Raw genomic sequence first — 25,223 nt, 5'->3', positions numbered from 1 at the left:
AACGATACGGCGCAGTGGTCTTACTATAACACAATTAACTGTCTGGAGGTGCATAAGCCATGACGATAATAAACCTCATAATTAGTATACTGCATACTTCGCTGTGGTTGTATTGCTGCCATATTGAAAACAAACGAAGACACTACTAATCATATTCCAGTCTGAGCATACCTGACTTTCTAGTCTTGCATGTATACATAGCACGGCATATTGTCGAATAATGTAGGTTTTCCCTGTCATTTCATATTATACTTTTATTATCCAAGTTCCTATTCCCAGCATTCGATTACATGCATTTTACTCGCAGCACTGAATCAGCAATCAAATTCAAAATCCGGGCATTCGAAATCACTATCCGAGCATTCAAATTCACTGTCGGAGTATTCTAAATTCACTGTCGGCACATTCAAATTGAAGAGAGGAGCACGCATTTCAGCAGTGAGCATTCAAATTCATGTCAAGCTGATGGCGATGGAATCTCGTTGGTCATTCGATTTCGTGAATAGGCAACCATGTTCCAAATAACTGCATTCAATTTAAACGTGTTAAAAGAAGTCCTGAATTTAGTTAGTTTTGGGCTGTGTATATGGGTCGTTCTCATTTAGCTTTGAATATATTGCGATTATTGATGAAGATTGCTTATTTTGCAGTAAAAGTCCATCTGTTCATTGAAAAAATTGAACTCTCATCGGGCTTAACAAAAAAAAAAAATTAATATAAAGGCATAAGTTATTTGAACAAGACATGAAATGGAGGTACCGTATGTGAGAGAGTCACAACTCATGCACATAAAAGATCACGCTTCATTCATTCATCGCAAAGAGCAGGGTGTTTAAAATCCAGGTACATTCGGATAATTCGTTTTTTCTGTTTCAAAAAAAAAGGGAAAAGGAAAAACAGAATATTGAACAAAAAAAACCGTTTCCATTTTCATCATTCTAAACAGAAAAACGGTCATATTTAAGTATTTGTATCAGAGCAATAACTTAAAAAAAAAAATTACAAATCGGGAAACAAACTGTTTTTCTGTTTCATTGTTTTCTCAGTTTCTTGTTTTCCCTTCTTATATTCAGAGATTTAAAATCAAACCCGTTACTGATTCAGTTTTCTTATTTAAAAAATGCAAAATTGAAATCAAACATGTTACCCATTTAGTTTTCCTGTTTTAAAAATGCAAAATTGAAAATCAAACACTGTTCTGATTTCGTTTTTTTTCTGTTTTTGCTTTTACAAACGAAAAAATGAACACACTTTCTGATTTGCTTTTTTTTTCGTGCTTTTGCAAATAATCAGAAAATTGAAGACTGCCCTCATCGTATAAAAGCGTTTCAATACATACATGACCAGAGAACAATGTTAGAATCGTAATTACACTATAATCATACAAGCTTTCATTGGTTGTGTATGAGGATTATTATGCCCTTTCTCCTTCCTTAAAAAAACAAGAACAAAAGAACAAAACAAAACAACAAAAATACCTCTACTCTATTTCCTCGTTAAATTGATTGCAAGAAGTAGGAACTTGATTCGATGAAATTGAAATTGAAAACTCCAAACAAGCTCATCGAGATTATCACGTGACTACCGCCTGAGTTTGAACACACAAGTAAGAAATGCAACGCTTGCATTTGAAAATTGAACACCTAAGCGTGAATTTGATTTGACGAAAACGAAAAAGAAATACCTCACATGAAATTAATCGCTCGGATTCTGAATTTGAGTGCCCAGATATTTTCACGTGGGTGCGAAGGGTGAATATGAATGTACACTGACGAATTGGATTGACAAAAATATGAAAGTGACCGGCAAAACCTAATTTGTCTTTCCATGAAAGAAATGACGTCTGTGGATGTTTATTTTGTTGATGATACATTTCTAATTCAAATGTAAAATTCTATGTATCTTTTTGAAATATTTTAATTCATCCCCAGCGATAGCATCAAAACATGCAATCGAGGAATGCGTCGATGATAATACCATGTCCCAACAAAGCCCGTGTAGATTCCAAACTCCTTCCGAAACCCCATCCTTCAACCTTACCTGTGTAGTGAGTGGATTCAAGCCTAATATTTCCATGCTGTGGACCGAGGATTCAGGAGAGAAAATGAAGTCCGTGGTTTCGAAACAGAAAACACTACCTGACGACACATACGAGAGATTCGAAACAATCATTGTATCAGCCAATCATGGGACAGAGCAATTCTTCACATGCACGGCTATTGGTGATTCGCTGAAGGGAACATCGACCATAGGAATCATTGTTCTGTCGACACCAGGTGTTGTGAAATTTAGCAAAATAAATATTGTGATTTTCAACGATAAGAGGCAAAGAGAGTAATAATGAAGAATAGCATTTGAAATTTGATTATTGACGGGTTAGGTTTCATTTCATCGAACATTTTCTTTTCTTTTTTGAGTTGCGCAATATTGCGTGGCCACAAAGGTCCACCCTACAATGTAAACACAAGCACATGCACAAGAGTTAGTAAAGGCAAAGAATGCCAAACCTTTGTGCCAAAATGTGCAGTGTTTTCTCTCAATCATTCGATTGAAATCAATGTAGTCTATCACTTCCTTGAGGATAACGCAGCACATGATTACATTTTAAAGATATCATTGATTTTATCCACAATTTTTACCACCTCTTCAATGTAGTCATGAATAACAACTTATTGCGACTGTGTCTTTCTCATCTTTCAGGAAAACGCGGTAATACGAGTCTCGTCGTTGGATTAGTCGTTGGTGTACCTGTTGTCATAATCATCATATTTCTTCTTCTTGGAAAGTTTCTGAAAAAATACTGTCCTGACTACCTTCCACGAAAAGGTATCGCATTTTGTTTAGTTCGTACATTCAAATTTGTCAGAGTCTGCTTAGTATGTGTGCGATTATGGCTGTGTTTCTTGACCATTATTTTTTTCTTTCCAAATATGGTATACAAGTGCATCTTGGACCCCGTTTACAGTGAGTGAAAGCGCCGGGCTCAGCCGCGGCCGAGCCCGGCCTTCATTTCACTGTAAAGGCGCAAAAGGCGAAATGCGGTACCAAAATTGGCGGCGCATTTGAAATTGAGCATGCTCTAATAATACATTCTGTCCATGATTAATGCCAACTTTCGACACAGTAGCGTTATCCTTTCAAAAGTGATTAAACTTGAAAGTGAAGAATGTGCAAAGGATTTCAAGAAATTAAAAGGGGCCTCTATAACACATACCTGATTATTCTACTCTCCCCCAATAATGCGTTGTAGGAAAACTGCAAAAAAAAAAGACAAAAACAACAACACAACAAAACAAAAAACAAAACAAAAACAAAACAAAAAACACGCACATTCCAATTTGTGTTATGATCCCAAACTAAAGAATAATGTAGAAGAAAGATAGCTCTTTCTGAAAATGTGAAAAACTCAAGATTGACTTGATTGACCCATCTTACCTGTTTTGAGTCCTCACGTAAAATCAGGGGGTGCGACTTTTTGTTTGGGTTTTGATGCACGGTAACATATATGTATATATATATATATATGAAGAGTTTGTTTGCAAAAACCGATAAGTCCATTTTTGAAGATTTTGAAATAGGGTCTCTGTCATAAAGTACAAAATAATACCTTTTAAATGATATATTGATCACAACATATAAAGGTATAGTTTTGAAGTTATGGTCAAAAGAAGCAAAAATTTTCTTATTATTCTCTTTGTTTTTCTTGACCCTTAATCGCAAATATCTCCATTTGACAAATATGGACTTATCGGTTTTTGCAAACAAACTCTTCATATATAAAGGTATATCTATATATAACATTATCAGTGAAAAGTGATCGTCGTTGTTGCTGTTGTTGTCGCTGTTCATGTTACATTTCACAGGATGTGGCTGGAATCCCTGCTGGCGGAGAGCACAAAGACCAGTGCAAGCTGATGAGGAAGAAGAATTAATCCCGAGTAAGATAAGGCAGAAAACACTAAATATATATATGTATATATGTATATAATTATATTTTCTTATCCTTAAAAAATGTAAACGCCTGATAGCTTTTTAAAATCATAAATGTACATACTCTATACATATCTTAACCATTGTCATTTTTTTTTTTTTTTTTGTTGACTTCCGTCCCGAAGCACGATAGTTTATTAAGCAACAATGTCGGGTTAAGTGTCTCAAGTTCGAGAACACTCCCAGATACAATATCTTTTATTTTCTTTATGATTTTGTCGATAAAGGTGCGATTTATTCCCATTATTCATCAAAAAACGAACAGTTAAATGAAGAACTTTTTCTGAAATGCGTCATTTCGCAAAAAGGCAATACGTATATTATACATAACAAATTTCTGCCATTCATTATTCTTTTTCGCAAGACAGAAGCAAAAGTCGTACAGTTGAAAGCATTCTATAAAACTTCTTTACGAGGATGAAATGTAGCTTGCATCGTCCACACGACCCATGAAAAAGCTTAAAATGAATAAGATCGAGGTAAATTACCTAATCCATTGCCTACGGGAACGTAAAAGCTTAAAATTAGTCGCATGGAAGACTATACCCTGGCAGATATGTATATCTTTGGGAAATGTGCGTTTAATAAAATCAGCTCGTCCTCAAATTCCTCATATTTCAGATTATAGTAGAGAACGGGTTAAACGTGGCAGCTTTGCTCTATCAAATTTGATTTCTAATGATCATGTGATATAAAGTGTACCGATAAAGTTTATGTATCGAGAGGTTTAATGCAGGAAAATTAAATATGTATTGAACCCTACAACAACGTCATTATGATAAAACAAGGGAGGACAGTGCAAGAGACTCTCTTCCACTGTCGTCCCTGATATATTAAACCAAATACGATGTATAGGTCAACTCGTTTTTTATGATAAGAAATTTATTCCCCTTTATAAATTTGCGTTGCCTTATAATGGTTCCGCAAAACTATTTAATTACTTATTCTTTCTTTCTTTCTTTTGCGTTTATGAAGACCTGCCTTGGTAGGCAATTTTCTTCAAAAAATTCGTTGATTCTCTGAGCAAATGTTCTGTGTAAATAGGCTAATGGTAGTTATTTTATAACTAAACAGTATATTATACACCTGTCATATTATATGAGATAGGAACGCAATATCTTCTGAAAATAACATATCCTAGCGGCATATGATTTTAGAAACTGGAAGAGTGAATTGAAAGAGTGGCTTGGTCGATTGCTTTACGAGAGAGGAATTAAAAGGAGGTAGATTTTTCGAAGTGAGACGTCACCTGCCTACTCCTGCGAACCGCGGTACAGGGTTGCGCCTTTCCCACCGACAGGAGAGCCTAGCGCCCTCCTGTCGGCCCACGGTGATGTCTCGGGCTTTCCCGGGGGCGGGCTCCTCTACCTACAGGCCTAGGTTTAAATTAAAGCCTAGTAGGCAGGGACGTTCTCGAAAAATAGAGATAGAAGGCGAAAAAAAGGGGGAAGATAGTTTGAGAAGAAAATGGACAGCTAGGGCGGTAGAGGGCGCTAATCTCTCCACTCTGACTTATTATAATCTTATAATAACTATAATAACTTATTATTACTTATAATAACTTATATAATAACTTATAGTTATTGTAGTTCAATATTTAATGACATGATCATCAGTCCAGCTCATTAGTGCAATGACAGACTAAACTAGTTCGTTCCCACGATAATCATAACTGATCAATACTGCTGATGTAAATAATCATTAGTTGCAACCCTCGTACAACAGTTATTGTAACTAAAGCAAAAATAGAATACCTACAGTAAAGAAAATTTATTACTTTTGATGTACGAGTAGAAGGAACCTTTAGTTATTTTTTTCTATCTATTCATTTTATTCATTCATTTTATTCTTTTGGCGGCTTCGACATCAATGAATGCATTTCGTATGATCACGTGGACTCGTAAATCTCGTTTGCAAAAAAGAAAGAAAAAAGATACGAGGCAAAACTGTAAACCTACTAAACATAATTATACAGTTTTACAGTGATTTACGTTGTTTCCAAATTCTTGCCTCTATCTAGATCTATATTTTTCTAGCCCCCCCCCCCTCTCTAAATAATCATATTAGTTATGAATGGTTCTTTTCCCAAAAAGCTACTACATCCTTTTCTCATACTGGGCATTTTGACAGAAATGTATTCGTTTGTAGTACATTGTAGTCATATAGAGTACTCTTCAAATTTGTGAAATTCTTGCGAGAAAACAGAGAAATGCTCCTAAAGGGTCTAAATTTATCTAATCAGGCCATGTGCATGCTTGAGAAGAGACTGGCTAGAAGTGTAGCTTTCTATATGACCTACATTTTACCTGTTTTTTTAATTGTGAAATTTTTAATTTCTCTGCATACAAATTCTTTAGAGAGATAGAGGATACAGGAGGATAATGTTTATGTGTACAGATTAAAGACAATCATCTCGGAAAACTTCGGAGTCATAGATACTATAGTCACTAAACATCTTTTTTTAAAGTCGCGTACATTATATTGTGCTAAAGTTGTTGTTACAAAAGGTACTAAATAAAGAAAAAGAAATGAAGAGTTTGTTCGCAAAAACCGATAAGTCCATATTTGCCAAATGGAGATATTTGCGATTAAAAGTCAAGTAAAATAAAGAAAATCGAATATGAAATTTTTTGCTTCTTTTGACCATAACTTCAAAAATGTACCCTTATATGTATAGTGACCAATACATCGTTTAAATTTGTATTATTTTGTACTTTATTACAGAGACCGTACTTCAAAATCTTCAAAATGGACTTATCGGTTTTTGCGAAAAAACTCTTCAAATATAACAGTAGTGATAACAGTGATAATAACAAGAAAGATCAGTGCCGGCCAAAAATCTGTTTCTACTCTCTTGAGTCAAATTCCCTTTACTTTAACATATATTCACAAGAAATCCAAAAAAAAAAAAATCCTACCAGACCGAATGTAATCACTGTTACTTTTTTCACTTAATTTTCTCCCTTTTCACACATTCTCCACCGGTTCTCTTCGTCTCTCTGAAAAATTTTAATGTCAGATTATGTTTATATATATTCATATATATATATATATATACATATACATAATTATGTATATTTATAATGTGTGTGTTTTAATTCTCTTGCAAGGACCAGTGCTTACAAATGAACAAGTACAGCAGTGCAAAGAAGAGCTGAAGGCGTATTACCGTGTGTCACGAGGCAAGGTCATAGTGGATCCACTCAACTTTATGGAACGTGTTGAATTGGATGAAATTTATACAAATTTGAGTCTATTACACCGGAGTAGCATGTGTGAAACGCCAAAGACATACGACGATCTTTTGACCAAAGATGAAACTGGACAATTTTCCAAGCGTATTCTTATCCACGGAGAGGGAGGTGTTGGTAAATCGACGCTCTGCGCTAAGATTGCCTGGGACTGGTGCATTGGGAGAATTCTCCAGGATCTGGACATGGTCCTTCTTATTCTTCTTCGACACGTCAAGAATGAAGCAAGTGTTGGCGGGATTGTGAAGAAATATCTCACTGATGCCAATACAGCAACAGCAAAACAGATAGACGACTACATCTTAACACATCCAAACAAAGTTCTCATTGTTTTCGATGGCTTCGACGAGTTTAACGGGAAATTTACTTGCGAGAACAGCAGTGAGGTCATTCGCATCCTAGGATTAGAGAAATATAAGTCATGCAAGGTAATTGTAACCACACGACCATGGAGAACAGACGAATTCCGAGTTGACAATCGTTTTGGTGAAGCTTACACGTTTATCAGCGCTGAAGGTTTTACCAAGGATAATTTATCAACTTATATCAGGAGTTACTTCTGAATGAAAAAGAAAGACACTCTTGCAGACAACTTGATCAGCTTCATGAAAGAAAATAATGTTATTCGGTTGAACATCGCCCCATTTCCTATCTGCTGTGCAATGATTTGCTTCATGTGGAACAATTTAAATGAAGAGAGGCGAAGAGAGATGAAGAAACTGCAAACCTTTTCGAATGTCTTTGGAGAAGTGATGTCTTTTCTGAAAGAACATTACGCATTTTGTAAAAGTCCACAGAAAAGGACGCATATTTGGTATGTACAAAAAGCTAGTAAAGCTATCCAAGATATAAATGAGCTAGTACTGAACGGTTTATTAGAGAGGAATTTTTCATTTCCAGAAGAACAATTCAGCGAGTGTCTAGATGCCATGAAAACATCCTGCAGAGTGGGTGTTTTGACAATAGAAAGTGATGTCATCACAAGGGAGCGTCGGCGCGATGTCAACATTTCATCTTCCGATGTGTCAACGGTTTCCTTTCTGCACAGATTGTTCCAGGAATATATTGCCGGAGTATATCTTGCGATGTTATTCGGCAATGATCACACCAAGTACACTAAACTGAAACGCAAACTTGTTAGCCGATATAAGGAGTTCCGTTACCTACTCTACTTCACCTCATCTTTACGGAATAAAATTGGTGTCGATATCATCAACGACTTGACAAGGACTAATGACCAATATTACTGTGTTGACGTTGCGTTTGAATGTCATAGTGTGGAGGCCGCCAGAGCAGTGGGAGAAAAATGGAGAGAGCACACACTAGCGTCATATACGTCTGAATACACAAAGTCTGGAATTGTTTTCATGCTGCATTGTAACCAAGTGGTAAGTTGCACAGTTAAGATATCGATTTATAAAACCACACACACACACACACACACACACATGATTGGCTGCCTCCTCCGTTTTAAAACCTAACACGAGTTGCTTTTAGACATGCTCATGATAGATATAATTTTATACAGAGGTCAAATGTACACGTACAAGTTACCTTGTTAGAGTTTAAAGCAAATGTGTTCTTATGATCATGAATTGACAACTGAGTTGATTCGAAACTGCTAAATCTTTTTCTGTATGTCTTATTGAGCAGAAACTTTATTTGTAAATTTTGTAAAAAGACACAAACAACTTTCTTTAACAAAAGCAAAAACAACACAATTCTTGTAAAACATATTTCTGTCATGACAGAGTACTTGAATGTCAAGGGGAAGAAAGTGTAAATATGTTTGTTTGTTTTTTCACGCTCTGGTAAAATTTACAGCTGGCAGGTTGCTACTAGTAGAGTGACCACGCCAATAACCCATAAGTTCTATCTCAAGAGAGATGTCTTACTATTGATTATGTAGTACCTGAGCATGAATGCCAATGTCTGGTATACCCATTACCATTTACTTCTAGTTTTCCCCAACTGCAACCAACTACATCTTCACATTCCCATGTTACTTATTGTCGATTTTTACTGTCATCTTCTATCACTCAACATTGTTCCCATTATATAGTGTGTGTTATCTATTTACGAGGTAAACTGCGGAAAATCTATGTCAAGTGACTTAGCAGAAGGTGTGAGTTTCAGCAGTATGCTGCGCAAAGTAACCATAACTAACTCACGGTTTCACACGGACTTCTATAAGATCCTCAGCGAAAAGTCTTCAAACTGTGAGGTAAGTCGTTGTCACGAAAATTCGTACTCCTTCCATGGAACCCTTTTGCTTATCAGACACTCGTGTGAAGCAAAATATTCTCTTCCGGTCGCCAGTTGAAGTGTATTGTATAACAGTCTGATGAATCTGATTTCGTGTTAGGTTAGTGTCAAACGTGTTGGACGTGATCCGATGAGGCGAGATGGCCCAATGAAGGAATAAAGGGCAAATCTTTGGCCTCCCGTCCACTAGTCATCGGATGTTCACCTAACCCCCAAATGCTACAATTACAATTTTTTTGACGAGTTCCGTATCCGAGTAAACAAGTGGAGATTTTGCGAGTCGTGTCGTGACCTCCGGGCGTCTTCTTCTGTGATATTCCTCTCTTGATCCAGCCCATCTCTTTGGCCATCTGTCATCTTCCCGTGCGACAGCAACAGTAGAAGTAGCTGTGATGCACCGTATCTCTGAAGATTTTAGATTTAGGGAGAAATCAGCATTTTCAATAAACAAGAATTTTATCATAAACAGCCATTTTTTTTTACCGTGTGCTTGCTTTTTATTTCTGTTTTGGAAGCTCATTTGCATTTACTAATGTCGGTGTAGATTCGAGTGTAGAAGACAGTATGACGGGCAGCTGGCACTCGAAATTGGGGTTGCTGGTACTTAAAATGTTGAAGGGGTTTGGTCGTTGACTCCTAGAGGAGCTCTTTACTTTGAGTTTTTGACTATAGTCTTATTTCTTCTTTGGACCCATCCTCACAATTGCGATCTTGATGACTGTTGTCTGACTCTGTTGGGGCCCTTTGTTTATAATCCGTCGGCCACCATGTATATATGTCACATATCTAATGCGCACATCTTATTGACTCTGTACTTATCAAAATAATAATAACTCGACCGGAAATGGTGTCCGATGGCGGACTAAGCTTTGATCTCAAAAAAAAAAAAAGAAAATAAAAATGATTAACGGATCACAACCGATAAGTGTGACACTGGCCCGACAGGCCGACCAGCAGTAATTAGATTCACCAGACTGTGATATCAAACATCTCGGTAAGTGACCAGAACCCCCCCCCCCCCAAAAAAAAAAGAACAACAAAGAAAAACCAACCAAACAAAAGCAAAATCAGCTCCGACGAATGGCGGATGTTAAGATATAGTTATATATATCTGTCAAAAGGGGTACTCATCTGATGCATTTTTTCTCACTCACCGCTCGGGGTACATACATGTATGGTATTATTTATTTGATTAAACAAGGAAATGAACTCACTTGAAGTGACCAAGTTAAAACCTTCATGATTGCAAGTATAAGGCGAGTAGCTGAGATCAGTACTGGGTGGACATTCTGTACCGGGAGCCTGTAAAGTATTAATATACAAGTAAATTAACGTGAGAGCCCCTTTGTTATAATTGTACGTGCCATTGGTTTATATATATATATATATATATATATATATATATATATATTTTTTTTTTTAATAACCAATCAAATTTTCTCCTGATTTCCCCTATTATACATGTGTAATTATGATTTGTGCAATCATTGAATCAAGCTGTGAAACATAATATCGGAATGACTCTTTCCTCTTACCCGTCAAACTTTGCTCCGAAATAAATTTGTTCTGTGTTATAATTTCCTGTCATGACTTTGTTTTGGGCAGGCACCTTAGTGTCGTTTTTGGTTGATCGTTGTTAAATATGTCGATATCATTGGAAATATACCTTTATGATTGCTGTTGTTGTTTCCTTTTTTTCTCCGGTAGGTCCGCGAATTTTACTTGTGGTTTTACACAGGATGGCTAGAAGAAGCAGCAATAGCAGCAGATTTAGCTAAATTCCTTTGTTGTATACCGCATCTGGAATGTGCCCAGATTGAATGCCATAACCTGCCTTGGATATTTTTCACGACAATTGCTATACACGACACAGACTGTAATGTAAGTATTATAATTCGCATTTCGTTTTCATGCTTAAATGGATGTCCTTTACTATGCGCATATACTGCAAACGCCGATCTACACAATATTCCATATCTCATGACAACGTCATTTTTTTTTTTTTTGTAACAGCTCATGAACTTGCATAGTGTCCTGTCGCTATTGTTTGGACAGGCATCAAGGAGTTTATCAGTAGGTTGTGAAAAAAAAAAAAATCTCTTCGATTGATGCTCACTTTTAAAGTTAGTACACTCAGCGGAATAGGTATACATCTATATGAGATTGATTAAATCCGTAAGCGTACGAGCCTTATTCCCCCATTCCTCAGAAATTTGTTCTCATCCGTTACTCATCGGATATAATGTTTGTTGGTTCCGGCCACCCACCAAAGTGTATCTGTTCGCAGTCTAATTAATCCAAATCGGCTGGACGACTTTCAGGTCAGTGTAAGACAATACATATAAGTCATAATCCTCATCTGACGATTTTGCCTCATTGTATAACTTCCGACACTTTCTTCTGACACTCACCTGATAGTCGACTAACACGGGTCGGATTCATCAGACTACGATTCGATGCTCTTCAGTTGGTGGCCGGAAGCGATAATCGTAGCTTCCGATGAGTGACCGTTGAGAGAAAGTCTCTGTGGAATGGCTGTGACTTATATCACTGAGCCACAGCTGTCTATTGACCCATTCGGGTTCGTTGAGGGCAGCAGACAATTTGTGGCACTGGGCGCAGCCATGAGCTCATTTTAAGGTGTCTTAGCCACCCCCCCCCCCCCCTCATCTCCCCCACCCCCGGGCAACATGTTTATCGCGCACTTGTAACAATGACAATGACAATGACAATGACAATGACAATTTTATTTATCTCATGTCACCCAATCAGGGTATTGGAGATAACCATGTGAATTATACATTTGAGATTACATATCGACAAAAAAAAACAAACAAACAAACAAACAAACAAACAAAAAAATAATAATAATAACAATAATAACAAAGGTTCGCGCACTAAGCAAGCATTCGCGCACTCAGTACGACACGCCCATTGGCTAAAAACAACCATGCACCAGTTTTTCATTCCGTGCGCGGGAGGGGGTGGGGGAGAGGAGAGGGGGGGGGGTCGGCTAAGACACCGCGTAATGGCGCTGCCCATGCCAAAAATACACATAGCGCGTCACAGAATCGGTCAATAAGTTTCCATTATTTTTTTTTTTTTTTGGTATACAGTGTATTTGCAAGCTTTACACCCTGCATTATATACCAAAAGAAATCTTACATCATGAACATTATAAACATGATGATAATGTTACCTTTTAAAGACTAATATTTTTCGTAACTGGTCTCTTAGATATATAATATGATTTTTTCCTAAACATTATTCCTAAACGTGCACTTAACGTGAAAACATTCACATTTTGTGACATTACATTATTAATCAGGGTACACTGGTTAACATCTTGTATTCTACACCATTAATCTTTCCTTCAATAGAAACATAGTTCTATATATTCAGTGTCAGCTATGTCACTTTAAAGTTGAGAGAAAACGCCTGAGTAAAAGTGCGTGAGATAATCTCCTGAGAAAACAGCTCATAAGCTGCAAGATATAAGAAACTAAAAAGAAATCCTTGAAGTAAATCTATCTGCATCAATCTTCGTCAGCAAAAACATAATGATGTCATTTGATATACATAATGTATTGCCATCCCATCATTCATAGAAGAAATGAAATTCGATTTGTATTCATATGAAACATTAGATGTATTCATTTCATATTTCTCATGATGCTACAGGTGGAAAACATAACCGTCAACAGGAAGCCGTTAAGAGCGTTTCTCGATATTCAATGCAAAACTCAAGTATGCACATTGTTCCTCTGTATTTTTGCTTTTGTTTCATCAGCTTTGAGTCATATTCGTCTTAGATAGTGATGAATGATACGTTAACATGTTTAAGATGATATATGTACACTCGTTCGTTTAGTATAGGTAGGGCCTATGGCCTATACTTATTGTGACGGACAAACAATAGGAAATTAAGAAAAGAAAGCCTTACCTATACCCCCGGCATAAACTGGAAAATGTAGCAAAGCTATAAGTTTGCGGACTTTGTGTAAATGTGTTAATACAACATGTTCATTTGCATAGCCACATTTTTGCCTTTAACCCTAAAAAGCCCAAATGGAGGGGGTGGGGGGCACATTGTGCCCCTACCAGGTTTTCATTTGTCACTCCTTCGCCCTTCATCCAATTTCCACCAAATTTGGTGACTTATCGTAAAACATTTTTGCAAATATTTTGGTATCTAATTTAGCTATATTTGTAATTTCTGGTCGCCACGGCAACCATAAACCGACAACCAGGCAAGTAAGTCAGACTATGCTTCATTTTTTTCCAGTTTCAATTAATGATATTACAGTGTATGAAATATGCGTTTCTCGGCTGAAATTTTCCGAAGAAACAAAATGTTAAGTAATTATGGTCCTCAAATGTTTTCCTTATAATTTCCCTTGTTTTTAAGTGACAGAGACATAAAACAATACACATAATAGTGATAACTGAAGACAATGGTATTTTCCAAAGATTGCACAATGTGCCCCCCCCCCCCCCTTTGGGCCATGGAAAGGGTCAAAATTGGGCTTAAATTGGGCTTAATAGGGTTAATAGAGAAGAAGGCAGGAAAGATCTGTTTGCTTATTGTGTGTGTATTTTAACTATATATATTATATCTATATAATACACTTATAAACGAGTGTTTCCGCACCTTACTTATTCTAAGACTGTCAAAATCTCTTTAATAATCACATATTATTGTCATTTTTTAATACATTATATTCTCCATATCTATTATGATAATGATTGCATTACAGTTCGACCTCGATTATCCGGCCTCTCTTTATCCTGAAATCTCTATCATCTGGACGCGTTCACTTTTTTTTTTCATCCAAAAATTGAGAAAAACTAGTGACTTTAAACTCAATTAAAATGTCTACAAAACTCACACGATTTACCTACAATATTCTCGACGAACTAACATAAGTTCACACCACATCATCATCGTAAAAGTAAGGGACACAATTTTGCGCAGACTAGCAAAGATTACACCACCGTTGCGGGGTACGCTACCTGCCTAGCTGCCAGTGTACTAGGATGGCAGCTTGGACGGCAGCTATATACATTAACATTGCAGGGGCGGCGCACCCGTGGGGGCCGTGGGGGCTCGGGCCCCCACACTTTTTGTGCACCATACAAAGGAATACATAAGGTGTCATCACTTTGGGCCCCCACACTTATTTCAACCCGGAAGTAGGTAAGAGGCACTACAATGGGAGGGGACAGAATGAGCTGAGGACCTTTTTTTTTTTTTTTTTTTTTTTTTTTTTGCTTGTTAGCTAAAGAAACCCGGAAGTGGACGGGTAGAGATGAGCTGAGGACATTTTTTTTTTTTTTTTTGCTTGTTAGCTCATGAATCCCGGAAGTGGGCCCCCACACTTTTGAAAACAGTGCGCCGGCCCTGCATTGTGTCTCCCATATCCGGCTAATTCGCTTATCCGGATGAGCGCGGTCCCTACATGGCCGGATAATCGAAGTCGTACCGTATTGGTAGAAATTTCAAATTTCTACCGATGAAAGTTTCCCCAGTGAACGCAAAACATAATTATGCTAACTGTTTGACACAGATGAAGCGAACATGGCAAGCATGTCCGATATCGTAGTGGAATATATCAAAAACTAAGAAATGACGTCTATGGTTTCGCCTAACTTTATTAAAACATTAGATTTTAATCTAAACATGACTTAAGTGGTAGCGTCCTTAATTTGACAAGAGTTTTATCCACAATGTCCCTCTCGAAACATTTGTAATGGGTACCGGGCAACGCTATATAGGGTTATGATAAGAAAATGCCAGGGCCCACTGGTATAGTGTCAACATTGACAAGGCTAACCTTGGTAAAAAAGACGGTAGTTAGTATATATATTTATGATAATCAATGCCTTTATTATTATTCTGGAAAAGATCATTTGTTTTAGTATAATTCTACGGCCTTATCCGTGTTCTTGTATTCAGTATAATAGCCAACATCTTTATATATGTGACCGTGCACCTCAAAACGAACATAAAGTCGCACACACTGATTTTGCGTGAGGACTGAAAATAAGTGAAATGGGTCAACCTAGCTGAACTTGACTTTTTCATATGTTCTGAAAGAGCGGGTCTTCTTTTACATTATGCTAAAATTTGGTATCATAAAACGGACAGGAAAGTGTGTTTTTTTAGCAGTTTATCTCGAACATTTTTGGTAGAATAGTGTGATTAGGTGTGTCTTTAGAATCCCTTTTTCATTTCTGAAAAACCTTGTCCACACTCTTCGCTTTCAACTCTAATAACTTTTGAAAGGATAGTGCTACTGCTTTGAAAGTTGGCATTGATTATGGACAGAATGTGTTAATGAGGCATGCTTAATTTCAGTTTAATCTAATAATCCCTTCATTGTTGTTACTCTGGTGGTTTACTTCCTGTTTTTGTCTCATTCATCGCACAGCCAGCACGGTTTGGTAAAGATTAAGCGCTTGAATAGACAATGTACTTCAGAGCCTCTTTTCTCAGTTCACACTTTTCCTGAGTGTGTGCTTTCTTTCCAATATTTAGATAGGTTAGGAGAGTCCATTTGATCTGAGTTATACATCATTTTAAAGCATAAAGTCTGCTCTTTCAGAATATGGTCTGAACTAAAAATTCATGTCTGGCGACTTTTTGTTTGTTTTGAGGTGCAGAGTCACATATGTATAATATATATATGTATATACACTGGGTGTCCCCCAAAAAAGCGGAACGGTGGATTTTCAGTACCTTGCGTTCTAAAAAGTATATATATTTTTGACGTCATTAGAAAGAGCATATTCCGCAAAATACAATGATACCAAAATCATTAAATTTGGTTCAGTGTTTTTTATTCTACGCCAATCTCCGTAAATGCAGTCATTTTCAAATTTTTGCGACTTATGAGATAATAATTTTGGTGCGACGAGCGTTCCATACGGTGAATTGTGTAAACTCGCTGATCCATGTCAACAAAAGATATAGCTTTCACATTGGGCGCACACACACACAAAGACACACACACACACACACACACACACACACACACACTGTTTTTCCTGGCACGCGCCTAATGTGAAAACTGTATCTTTTGTTGACATGGATCACCAAGCTTACACAATATTCACCGTATGGATCGCGTGCCGCACTGAAATTATTATCTCATAAGTCGCAAAAATCAGGCGAAATTTGAAAATGACTGCATTTACAAAAATTAGCGTAGAAAAAAAAAACAGTAGTGAACCAAATTTAAAGATTTTAGTATCATTTTCTTCTGCGGAAAATGTTCTTTTTTATGATGTCAAAAAAAATATCAAAAAGTTGAAAAAAAAAGCCGAATTCTCGCTGATTTCGGTGTCTCTGAGAGTGCAAAATGATCACATTTTGAAAATCGCAAGGGTTGACAAAAATGGTCCTAAAATCGTACCGCATTAACTGAAATAAATTAAAGAGCTTGGAGTCATTCTCTTGAAAAAAGAATGGCCTTTCCAACAGTACGCAAAATAATGACACATTTGCAACGATATTGCTGAAATTAAAGATCTTAGGCGTTCCATTCTTTCTGGGCCACCCTGATATATACATATATTGCCCTGAATCACAAAACAAACAAAAAATCACCAGACATGGGTTTTTAGTTAAGAGCAGGTTCTGATAGAGGAGACTCTAAGCTTTGAAATGATGTATAACTCAATTCAAATTGACTCCTTAACCTATCTAAATACTGGGAAGAAACTGCACACTCTGGAAAAGTGTGAACTGATAAAAGGGGCGCGGGTGCTATTCAAACACTTAATCTTTACCATGCCTTAATGCTAGCTATGCGATGAAAGGGACAAAACACATGGCATTAACCACTGGAGCAACAGCAATTAAGGGATTATCATATTAAGCTGAAATTTGGCACATTCTATGAACACATTCTGTCCATAATTAGTGCCAACCTTCAAAGCAGTAGCTCTATCCTTTCAAAAGTTATTACACTTGGAAGTGAAGAGTGTGCAAAGGATTTTGATTAACGAAAAGGGGCCTCTAACACATACATTGTACGTGTACCTGATCAGTCTTATACTCCTCACTCAAAAAGGATTGTAGAAAACTGCTTAAAGCACACTTTCCAATTCATGTTATCGTCCCGAACTAAATAATAATGTAGAAGAAGGGTAGCTCTTTCAGAAAATATGAAGAAAAAAAAAAAAAAACCTCAAGATTGACGTGATTGACCCACTTCACCTCATTTTAGTACTCACGTAAAATCAAGGGGTGCTACTTTTTGTTGGTTTTATGATGCACGGTCACATAAAAAAGGTGATCTGATCACCTATTTTTGTGCTACATTTATTTGTAGATCTTATAACATTCTTTTTTCACTGTCAGACACAGAGACCGAGTGCTAGCAGCAGCCCACAAAATGAGGGAAGACATACACCAGGCCAGAGTTCTAGTCAAGAATACTTACCAGCTCTGAACGAACCTAAAACAAGCGGATATGACAATTTTGTTCCAGGAGGTGGTGTCTCTAGAGGACTAGGAAAGGAGAGGCCTAGTGCGAGCAGCAGCCCACACAGTGAGGAAAGTCACGCACCGGGCCAGATTTCTAGTCAAGAAAACTTATCAGCTCCGAAGGAACATGAAACGAGGAGAGATGAACATTTGTTCCAGGAAGTGGTGTCTCTAGAGGACCAGAAAAGGCAAGAGAACAAGCACCAGGACGAGGAGGAAGACAAAGAAGAGGACAAAGCCAAGGCACCAGAGGAGAATTAATGGAGAACTAATGGAGACTAGATGCTACATATAGCAAAGACCCACTGCTGCATCCTATAGGAGAAATAATTAGAATGTACGGCTTAGTAAGTTAAAGGTCATGGGGAGAATCATTATGGTGGGTATCAGTGTGGAAATGGCTGCGTGTCGTGGGGAGGGGATACGTGAGTGTAGAGGGTTTTCGTTGTTTTGGACAGTTGTGACCGTTCAGTTCAAAACTCCAACAACCAAAAAAAAAAAAAAATGTGGTTTGTAGGTTTTCTCGTAATGGACCATTATTATTCTTTTTAGTTTGCCCTATCTGCAAGTGTATAAGTTTTTATTTCTATCACTGGTATCCATTTGATGAAATATATGTTTATATATCGCACATGCTTTTTTTTTTTCTGTAAAATAAAAGAAAAAAAGTTTTGATACTTGATCCATTTTCTATGGAATTGCACCTTCCAAGTCTCTAAATACAACATTTTAAGCACTTTTGAATAGGGTTAGGATGGTCGATTAGTAACAAGTTATAAATGATATCATTATAAAAGCTTGGGGCATATTCTGTTACACCGTGAGGACAAGTAAAAAAATTCACCTTGGCCTATTTTGGTGGGTCTTCTTAAGCTGGCGGTCACAATTGTGAAAAAGGGTTGTGAAGGGCGGTTGAGAAATTGGAGGATGGGCTTGTTAGTTTTAAGTATTCAATAGGTTTCTACTTCATTTTGTAATGATGCGGTACGTCCTATTGCCATTTATAGTTACAAAGAAAATTGCATTGAGTTCATTGTATTATCTTTTTTTAAGTTCTATTTTCAAAAATCGAAAATATTGCTCATTAGCCGAACTGTTTTAGTTTATTGTGATCGATGTTCATTTTAAGGGCTTAATAGTGATACCTGATCAATTGCTGTTTTTTGTGTATTTATCAGAGATAGGAGTAGGAATGAATAGATATCTATGAACAGAAAAGGATATTTTCAAAGTGATTTTCGGCATCAGATAAAAGAACAACCCGTCCCCCCCCCCCCGAAAAAAGAAGAAGAAATAGTTTCATCCTGTAAGAAAGAAAAAAAAAGAGACAAAGGATGGGTTATGGAACTTGTCGTTACAATAAAATTAAACAATTATTTGTTTAATTCAGTGTACATACACGAGACTAGAATCTATGTCCTTTCGCATTCATGATCATGAATTCAACGATGAAGACAAGAAACGCACACACACACACACACACACACACAAAACGTTAAATGTTTTCTTTGCCATTTAACCCAAGTAACCTAAAAATCAATTCAGCACGAATATGAGAAGATGTGCCAATGTGAAAAAAAGCTTTTCTAATTATACATCCCTCGTTTATGATTTAAAATGTTTTCTGGAATGGTCAGCACGTTTAACAAGCCAATCAATGTCTTCTTTTCACAATGTGCTGGTATATCTCCCGAGATGAGATTTATAGTTACGAATAATATAAACATTGTATGGGGTTATTTCTTTCAGTGCAGTGCTTCACTTTAAAGTTACAGTTGTAATTGTTTATAGAATGTTGTGTATGAATATGAAGAGGAGAATAATAAGAACATTTTTGCTTCTTTTGACCATAACTTCAAAAATGTACCTTTATATGTAGTGACCAATATATCATTTAAAAGGTATTATTTCGTACTTCATGACAGAGACCGTACTTTAAAATCTTCAAAAATGGACTTATCGGTTTTTACGAACAAACTCTTCATATGTAGACATAATATTGAAAGGGAAGTATGCACTGATAGCCTATTTTTTTCTTTAACTTTGCATAATATGTATCTAATTTCTTCTCCTTATTAATGCAGATATTCCTTTTTCATTTTGGTCATGTACTCAACAATGGCTGAAAACTTCTCTTACGTTTATTACGGTAGGCTTAAATGCTATTCAAAAGCTGTATACATTCATTTTTTTTTTCAAACGGCAATATTTTCCCATAAAAATTGTATGCATGCTATTTTCATTTCCTTACCACTGTTTGTCAATTATTTCTATAGTATTTAAGTGCTGTCAAAGGAAATGAACCTGTTTAAGTTGATTTTGTTGTGATCAGTTGGACACTTTGACAAACTGATGACGATTACGTATACATGTCTAATTATCATCGTTAAAGAAAATTTATTGGAAGATTGTGTCTGGCGACCGTTTGTTTGGCCGTTGAGTGTGTTTGTTGTCATAGGTTATTGAAGTGTATTTAGGCTACGTACAACAAGTGGCAACCATGTCTTCATTTTGATTTGTGCACAATTTCAAATGGTCGTTGGTCAAACGCAGGTTTAATGATAGTTGAGTAAAATTGTGTATCTTAGAATTATTACAGTATCACTGCAAGAGCACAGCATTGCTCTGAAACTGCAGAATTATACCTCTTGTCAATTTGAGAGTGAAACATTCGATATTAAAGGTATTGTCATTCTGTACGTCTTGATACTGTAAAGTGGTTTCTTTCGCGTACAGAAACTTTCGCGGTTTCCATCGGTGCCGACTTTTTCGCATGTATTTAAATTCGCAGTTTGTAGTGATAGCGTTGTAACAAGCGACGAGTTCAAAACATTTTCGCGTGATGTTAAATTCGCGGTTCAACCTCAAAGCACGGAAAGCGCGAAAATACAACCACTGCGAAATAAACCACTTTTACAGTATTGATAATACTGATACCATTTTTTACATTGGTTGTTCTATCCCCAAGTCACATAGAAGCATTTTGAACCACTAAATGTCTTACTTTCATGTCTCACCTGCAAATAGATCATATGCAGTGCCTTTAAATTGTGACCGTGCATCACAATACCAAAACACACCCTGATTTTATAATACGTGACCACTCAATAAGGTGAAGCGGGTCATTTCTATTATTCACATTAATTTGTAGTAATGATCCTGATTAAAATTTTTACATTGTTTATTCCTATCCCAAACTCACGTGTTACATCTATTTTACAGCACTGAAGCTGTGTTTTTCATCTGCGAATGGTAAATAATGCCTTTAAATTGTGACGGTGCATCACAAGATCAACACATACCCCTATTTTACATGAGGACCAACAAAGGTGAAACGAGTCAACCTTGCGAATCTGCAGTTTGTATATTTCTTTTTTTTTTTTGAAAGAGCTGAATTTCTGCTTCATCATTCGTAAGTTTGGGATCGTACAACGAATGAAAAAAAAAAAATGAGTGTTTGACAGTTTTTCATGAACACCTCTGTTGTAGAACAGTGTGATTAGGTACTTTTGTCTTAGAGGGTCCTTTTCATTTATTAATAATGTACAAATAATGACTGTTAATGATTGCAATAAACAGAATATCTAATGAGGGTGAAAACTGAGAATGAAACGATCCACTCAATGAGGCGCACAAGAGTTTCACATGAAATATTTCATGTATTGTAAAACATATAAGATAACACTATGCTAGATCACAGTGATAGATCAAAACCTGCTATGTAAGAAAGTATTGATAGATTTAGAAAAATACCCGTTGATATTTTCTTTATAGTGTGGTTACGATTTGAATAAGAAGTGCATCATTCTGCTACTTAAGAAAAAAAAGATATCTTTCTTTGTGCCATGTTTTACTACTAGTTTGAAGTTTTACTTTAGATTCGTTGGTTAAAAGGTCGTACTTTCGATATTTCACCCAACTGAGGAACTAGGTTATTAATAATCATTTATCATTTTCCACTTGCGTTTTAAGTATTGTAGTAAGTGTTTGGAATCTTCTCAAATGTTGTGTGCATTTATGCTCACTTTCCTGTGTCAACATGATAATATACAGATTTTTTTTTTCCTTTTCATTTGTTTCAAATGCAATTAGTCATGTGGTCCCTCCACGTTTTAAAGTGAGGATGAGGTCATGGGAGAATATCATGCCTGACGAATAAATAGATATTTATTTGCCACAAGACTCTTTCTGTCTGTCTCTCTCTCTCTGCCATCCATCGTATGCTTATGAATGCGTGCAGCCCTTCAACTACTGATAGGCTGAGGCTGAACATGTTCTAGAATCAAATGTGACCTTCCACCGCAAAACCAACAAAAAGTCGCCAGACATGGATTTTTTTTAGTTAAGGCCAGATTCTCAAAGAGCAGACTTTTAGCTTTAAAAAGAAATATAACTTAATTCAAAATGACTCTCCTATCCAAGTATTGGAAAGAAAGCACACGTTCTGGAAAATAAAAGGCTCTGAAGTAGGCCTTACAGGATCTATCTAAGCCCGTAATCTCTACCAAGCCGTGCTCTGTGTCGATAGGACGAAATGAACACGATATAAAATAATATTCCATAGCAACAACAATGAAGGGATTATGAATTAAAGCGGAAGGTGAGCTCACTCTATCAAATTATATCAATGACTAATACCAAGTTTCAACGCAGTAGTATTATCCTTTTAAAAATTTATTAGAGTTAGGAATGAGGAGTGTGCAAATGGTTTCTAAGAAATGAAAAGTGGGCTCTAAGACATACATTTAATAACGTGTTCTACGATCCTAAACTTTAGAACAATATACAATAAAAATTGCTCTTTTAGAAAATACGAAAAACTCAAGATTGATTAGGTTGACCAGTTTGATAATGAAGGCGTGCGACCTTTTGTTGGTTTTGTGATGCACGGTCACATTAATGTCCTTGAAGAAGAGCACCAACGATGTGAATACATCATCGGGATATAATGCAGCAGGCTGCCTATACATAACGCTTTCATGTGAAGTAGGACCTATATAATTTTTTATTATGGTTACGGTGCAAAATATTCACATTTGAATGACACTCATCTTAACTGCTATAACATCATTACAGCAACAATATTGTTCATTCTATGTGCAAAAACCACACAAAAGCAAACATCCATAACAAAATAATAATAATAGTCAATATTTATAAAGCGCTTGTTACAATGTTTCTAAGCGCTGAGCATAGAACTTTGAGGATGATGCAGTCGTGAATTTGTAGCCAGTGTAGTGATCTGGTGGCAGGTGTGATATGTTTATGTTTCTTCGTGCGTGTGATGAGACGTGCAGCGGTGTTCTGGATGCGTTGTAGCAGAGCAAGACAGGAGCGAGGAAGACCAGCTAGGAGGCTGTTGGAATAGCCTATATTATGTAAAGACACAAATGTGCTTACCAGCTTTTCTGTAGTTGACTCATTAAGGAATCTCCTCATTCTCCCAATCTTAGCAATGCCAAAGGAAGCCGATCTGCAGACATTCCGAATGTGATTAGTGAGAGTGAGATGCTTATCAAGAGTAACACCAAGATCCCTCACACAGTCAGAGGAAGAAGCACATTTTCCAGCAAAATCCATAGAAGGCTGAAATCCGATTGCTACCTAAACTGGGATGAGATGAGTAGCAACTCAGTTTTTGGCTTCATTCAGCTTGAGATGGTTGCGGGAAGACCATGACTTAATGTTTAGGAAACAGTTATGAAGTTTCTGCATGGAAGCAGACCGATGATTGTCATCTGCGTTCAAAAACAAAACCAAATACTACCTTACAGGTAAGTCTTAGTCACTCATTCCTTTCTTTAGGTCCTAATGTCTTGCCGAAGGGCTAGTTCATCTAAGGAAGTATCCTGAGGCAAGGTTGTGGCGAGTTATGACCATGACACACATGAGAGTGATGTGACAATAGAATACACCATATAACACTGGCGGATCCAGGAATTCCGTAAAGGGGAGGAGCCTTTAAAAAAGTAAAGGGGGCGCACGCCACTTTTTTATTTATTTTGCAAAAAACAAAACAAAATAAAGAGGGGGATCGCGCCCGGAGCGCCCTCTTCTGGATCCACCATTGTATGAGGGACTGCGTTCATATGCATAATAACGGATAAGCCTCTCAAACACGTGGCAGCGTCGTACACTATATCTGACACATCTTACTCATTCCGTTGCCTTTCAGTTATTGAAGGCAACGGAATGATTTCTACGTTTGAAAACACGAACAACTACGGAAATTCTTCTTTCTCAAGTTGCGTACGCTGTCAAATTTCGTCACTCACAAGAGAAATACCGTTGTATTGGGTGCACATAGTTTCATTTCATTCATAATGTTATGTATGTGAACACTAGATGAAGCACCCCTGGTGGCCTGGAACATTGTGCAAACATTGTGCAAATATAGTTGTTGATGTTGTTGTTCTTGTTCTTGTTTTTTGACGTACACGCTGTTGGGTGTGTATGTGACTGGTGAAGTTCTTGTACACTCTGTATTGAGCCCAAAGTCCGTCTTCTGTGTAACATTTATGAGTGTAGTTATAGTACTATGGAAACACCCAGACATTATCTATATGGTACGTGATCTTTTCGCATCATTTCAACTGGGATCCATTGTATTATTTCGTAGACATGTCATATGAGACATTTCTAGATATGCAGACCGAGGTAAGGCGTATTGCCTACTTTGCCATGCTCAACTGCTGAAATAATGCTATATGCAATATATATGTATATGTATGATTTCCATGATAAAATATCTTTCTTTTCCTTAGTAATTTATGGAAAATGTGAGCAAGATAGTTAAATGACCTTGAAGGGATACAAATATTGCTCTTTATTTTAGTCCTGGAGTATTGAAAACATTAAAGATTTGAAGACAAAGTGAAAAATTTGTTCCGGAGCATATTTCCAAAAAAGTTATGTGACAACGCTTCCTCTGAAACAGCTAAAAATTGTCAAAATCAAGAAAGTCTTCTTTAGTCTCCACATCCTAACTTTTTATATGGAAGAGAGGATTGGAGCATGGACCATCTAAGTCCATGAAATGCTTAGCATTCAATTGTCATTCAATATAACCACCTATAAATTCGCACAGGATTGACATTCCATTTCTTCTCTACACTTCCATGTTATGACATAGTCTTGAATGCGATGGACATGATGGAACTTGCACCACTCTAATTTAATATTTCTAATAAGCAAATGATGCTCTTATCTACATGAAGTGTAGACCG

The 25,223-nt window shown here is 36.8% G+C and overlaps 2 protein-coding genes across 2 annotated transcripts in view; both read left to right on the top strand.

Moving 5' to 3' along the window:
- Positions 1-25,223, top strand: part of LOC140226684 (uncharacterized) — a 493,686-nt gene that overhangs the window by 94,287 nt on the left and 374,176 nt on the right. The gene's annotated exons all lie outside the window — the stretch shown is intronic.
- On the top strand, positions 2,931-18,258 carry LOC140226622 (uncharacterized). Its single transcript, XM_072307071.1, is given in 7 exon segments — positions 2,931-2,964; positions 3,864-3,938; positions 7,101-8,629; positions 9,304-9,465; positions 11,214-11,387; positions 13,188-13,253; positions 17,872-18,258. Coding segments are annotated over 7 exon segments (2,427 nt in total).

The sequence above is a fragment of the Diadema setosum genome, chromosome 3 (genome assembly GCF_964275005.1).
Source record: "Diadema setosum chromosome 3, eeDiaSeto1, whole genome shotgun sequence".
In the NCBI taxonomy this organism is placed as follows: Eukaryota; Metazoa; Echinodermata; class Echinoidea; order Diadematoida; family Diadematidae; genus Diadema; species Diadema setosum.
The sequence above is the reverse complement of the archived record's forward strand: the minus strand, read 5'-3'. Positions and strand labels throughout refer to the sequence as shown.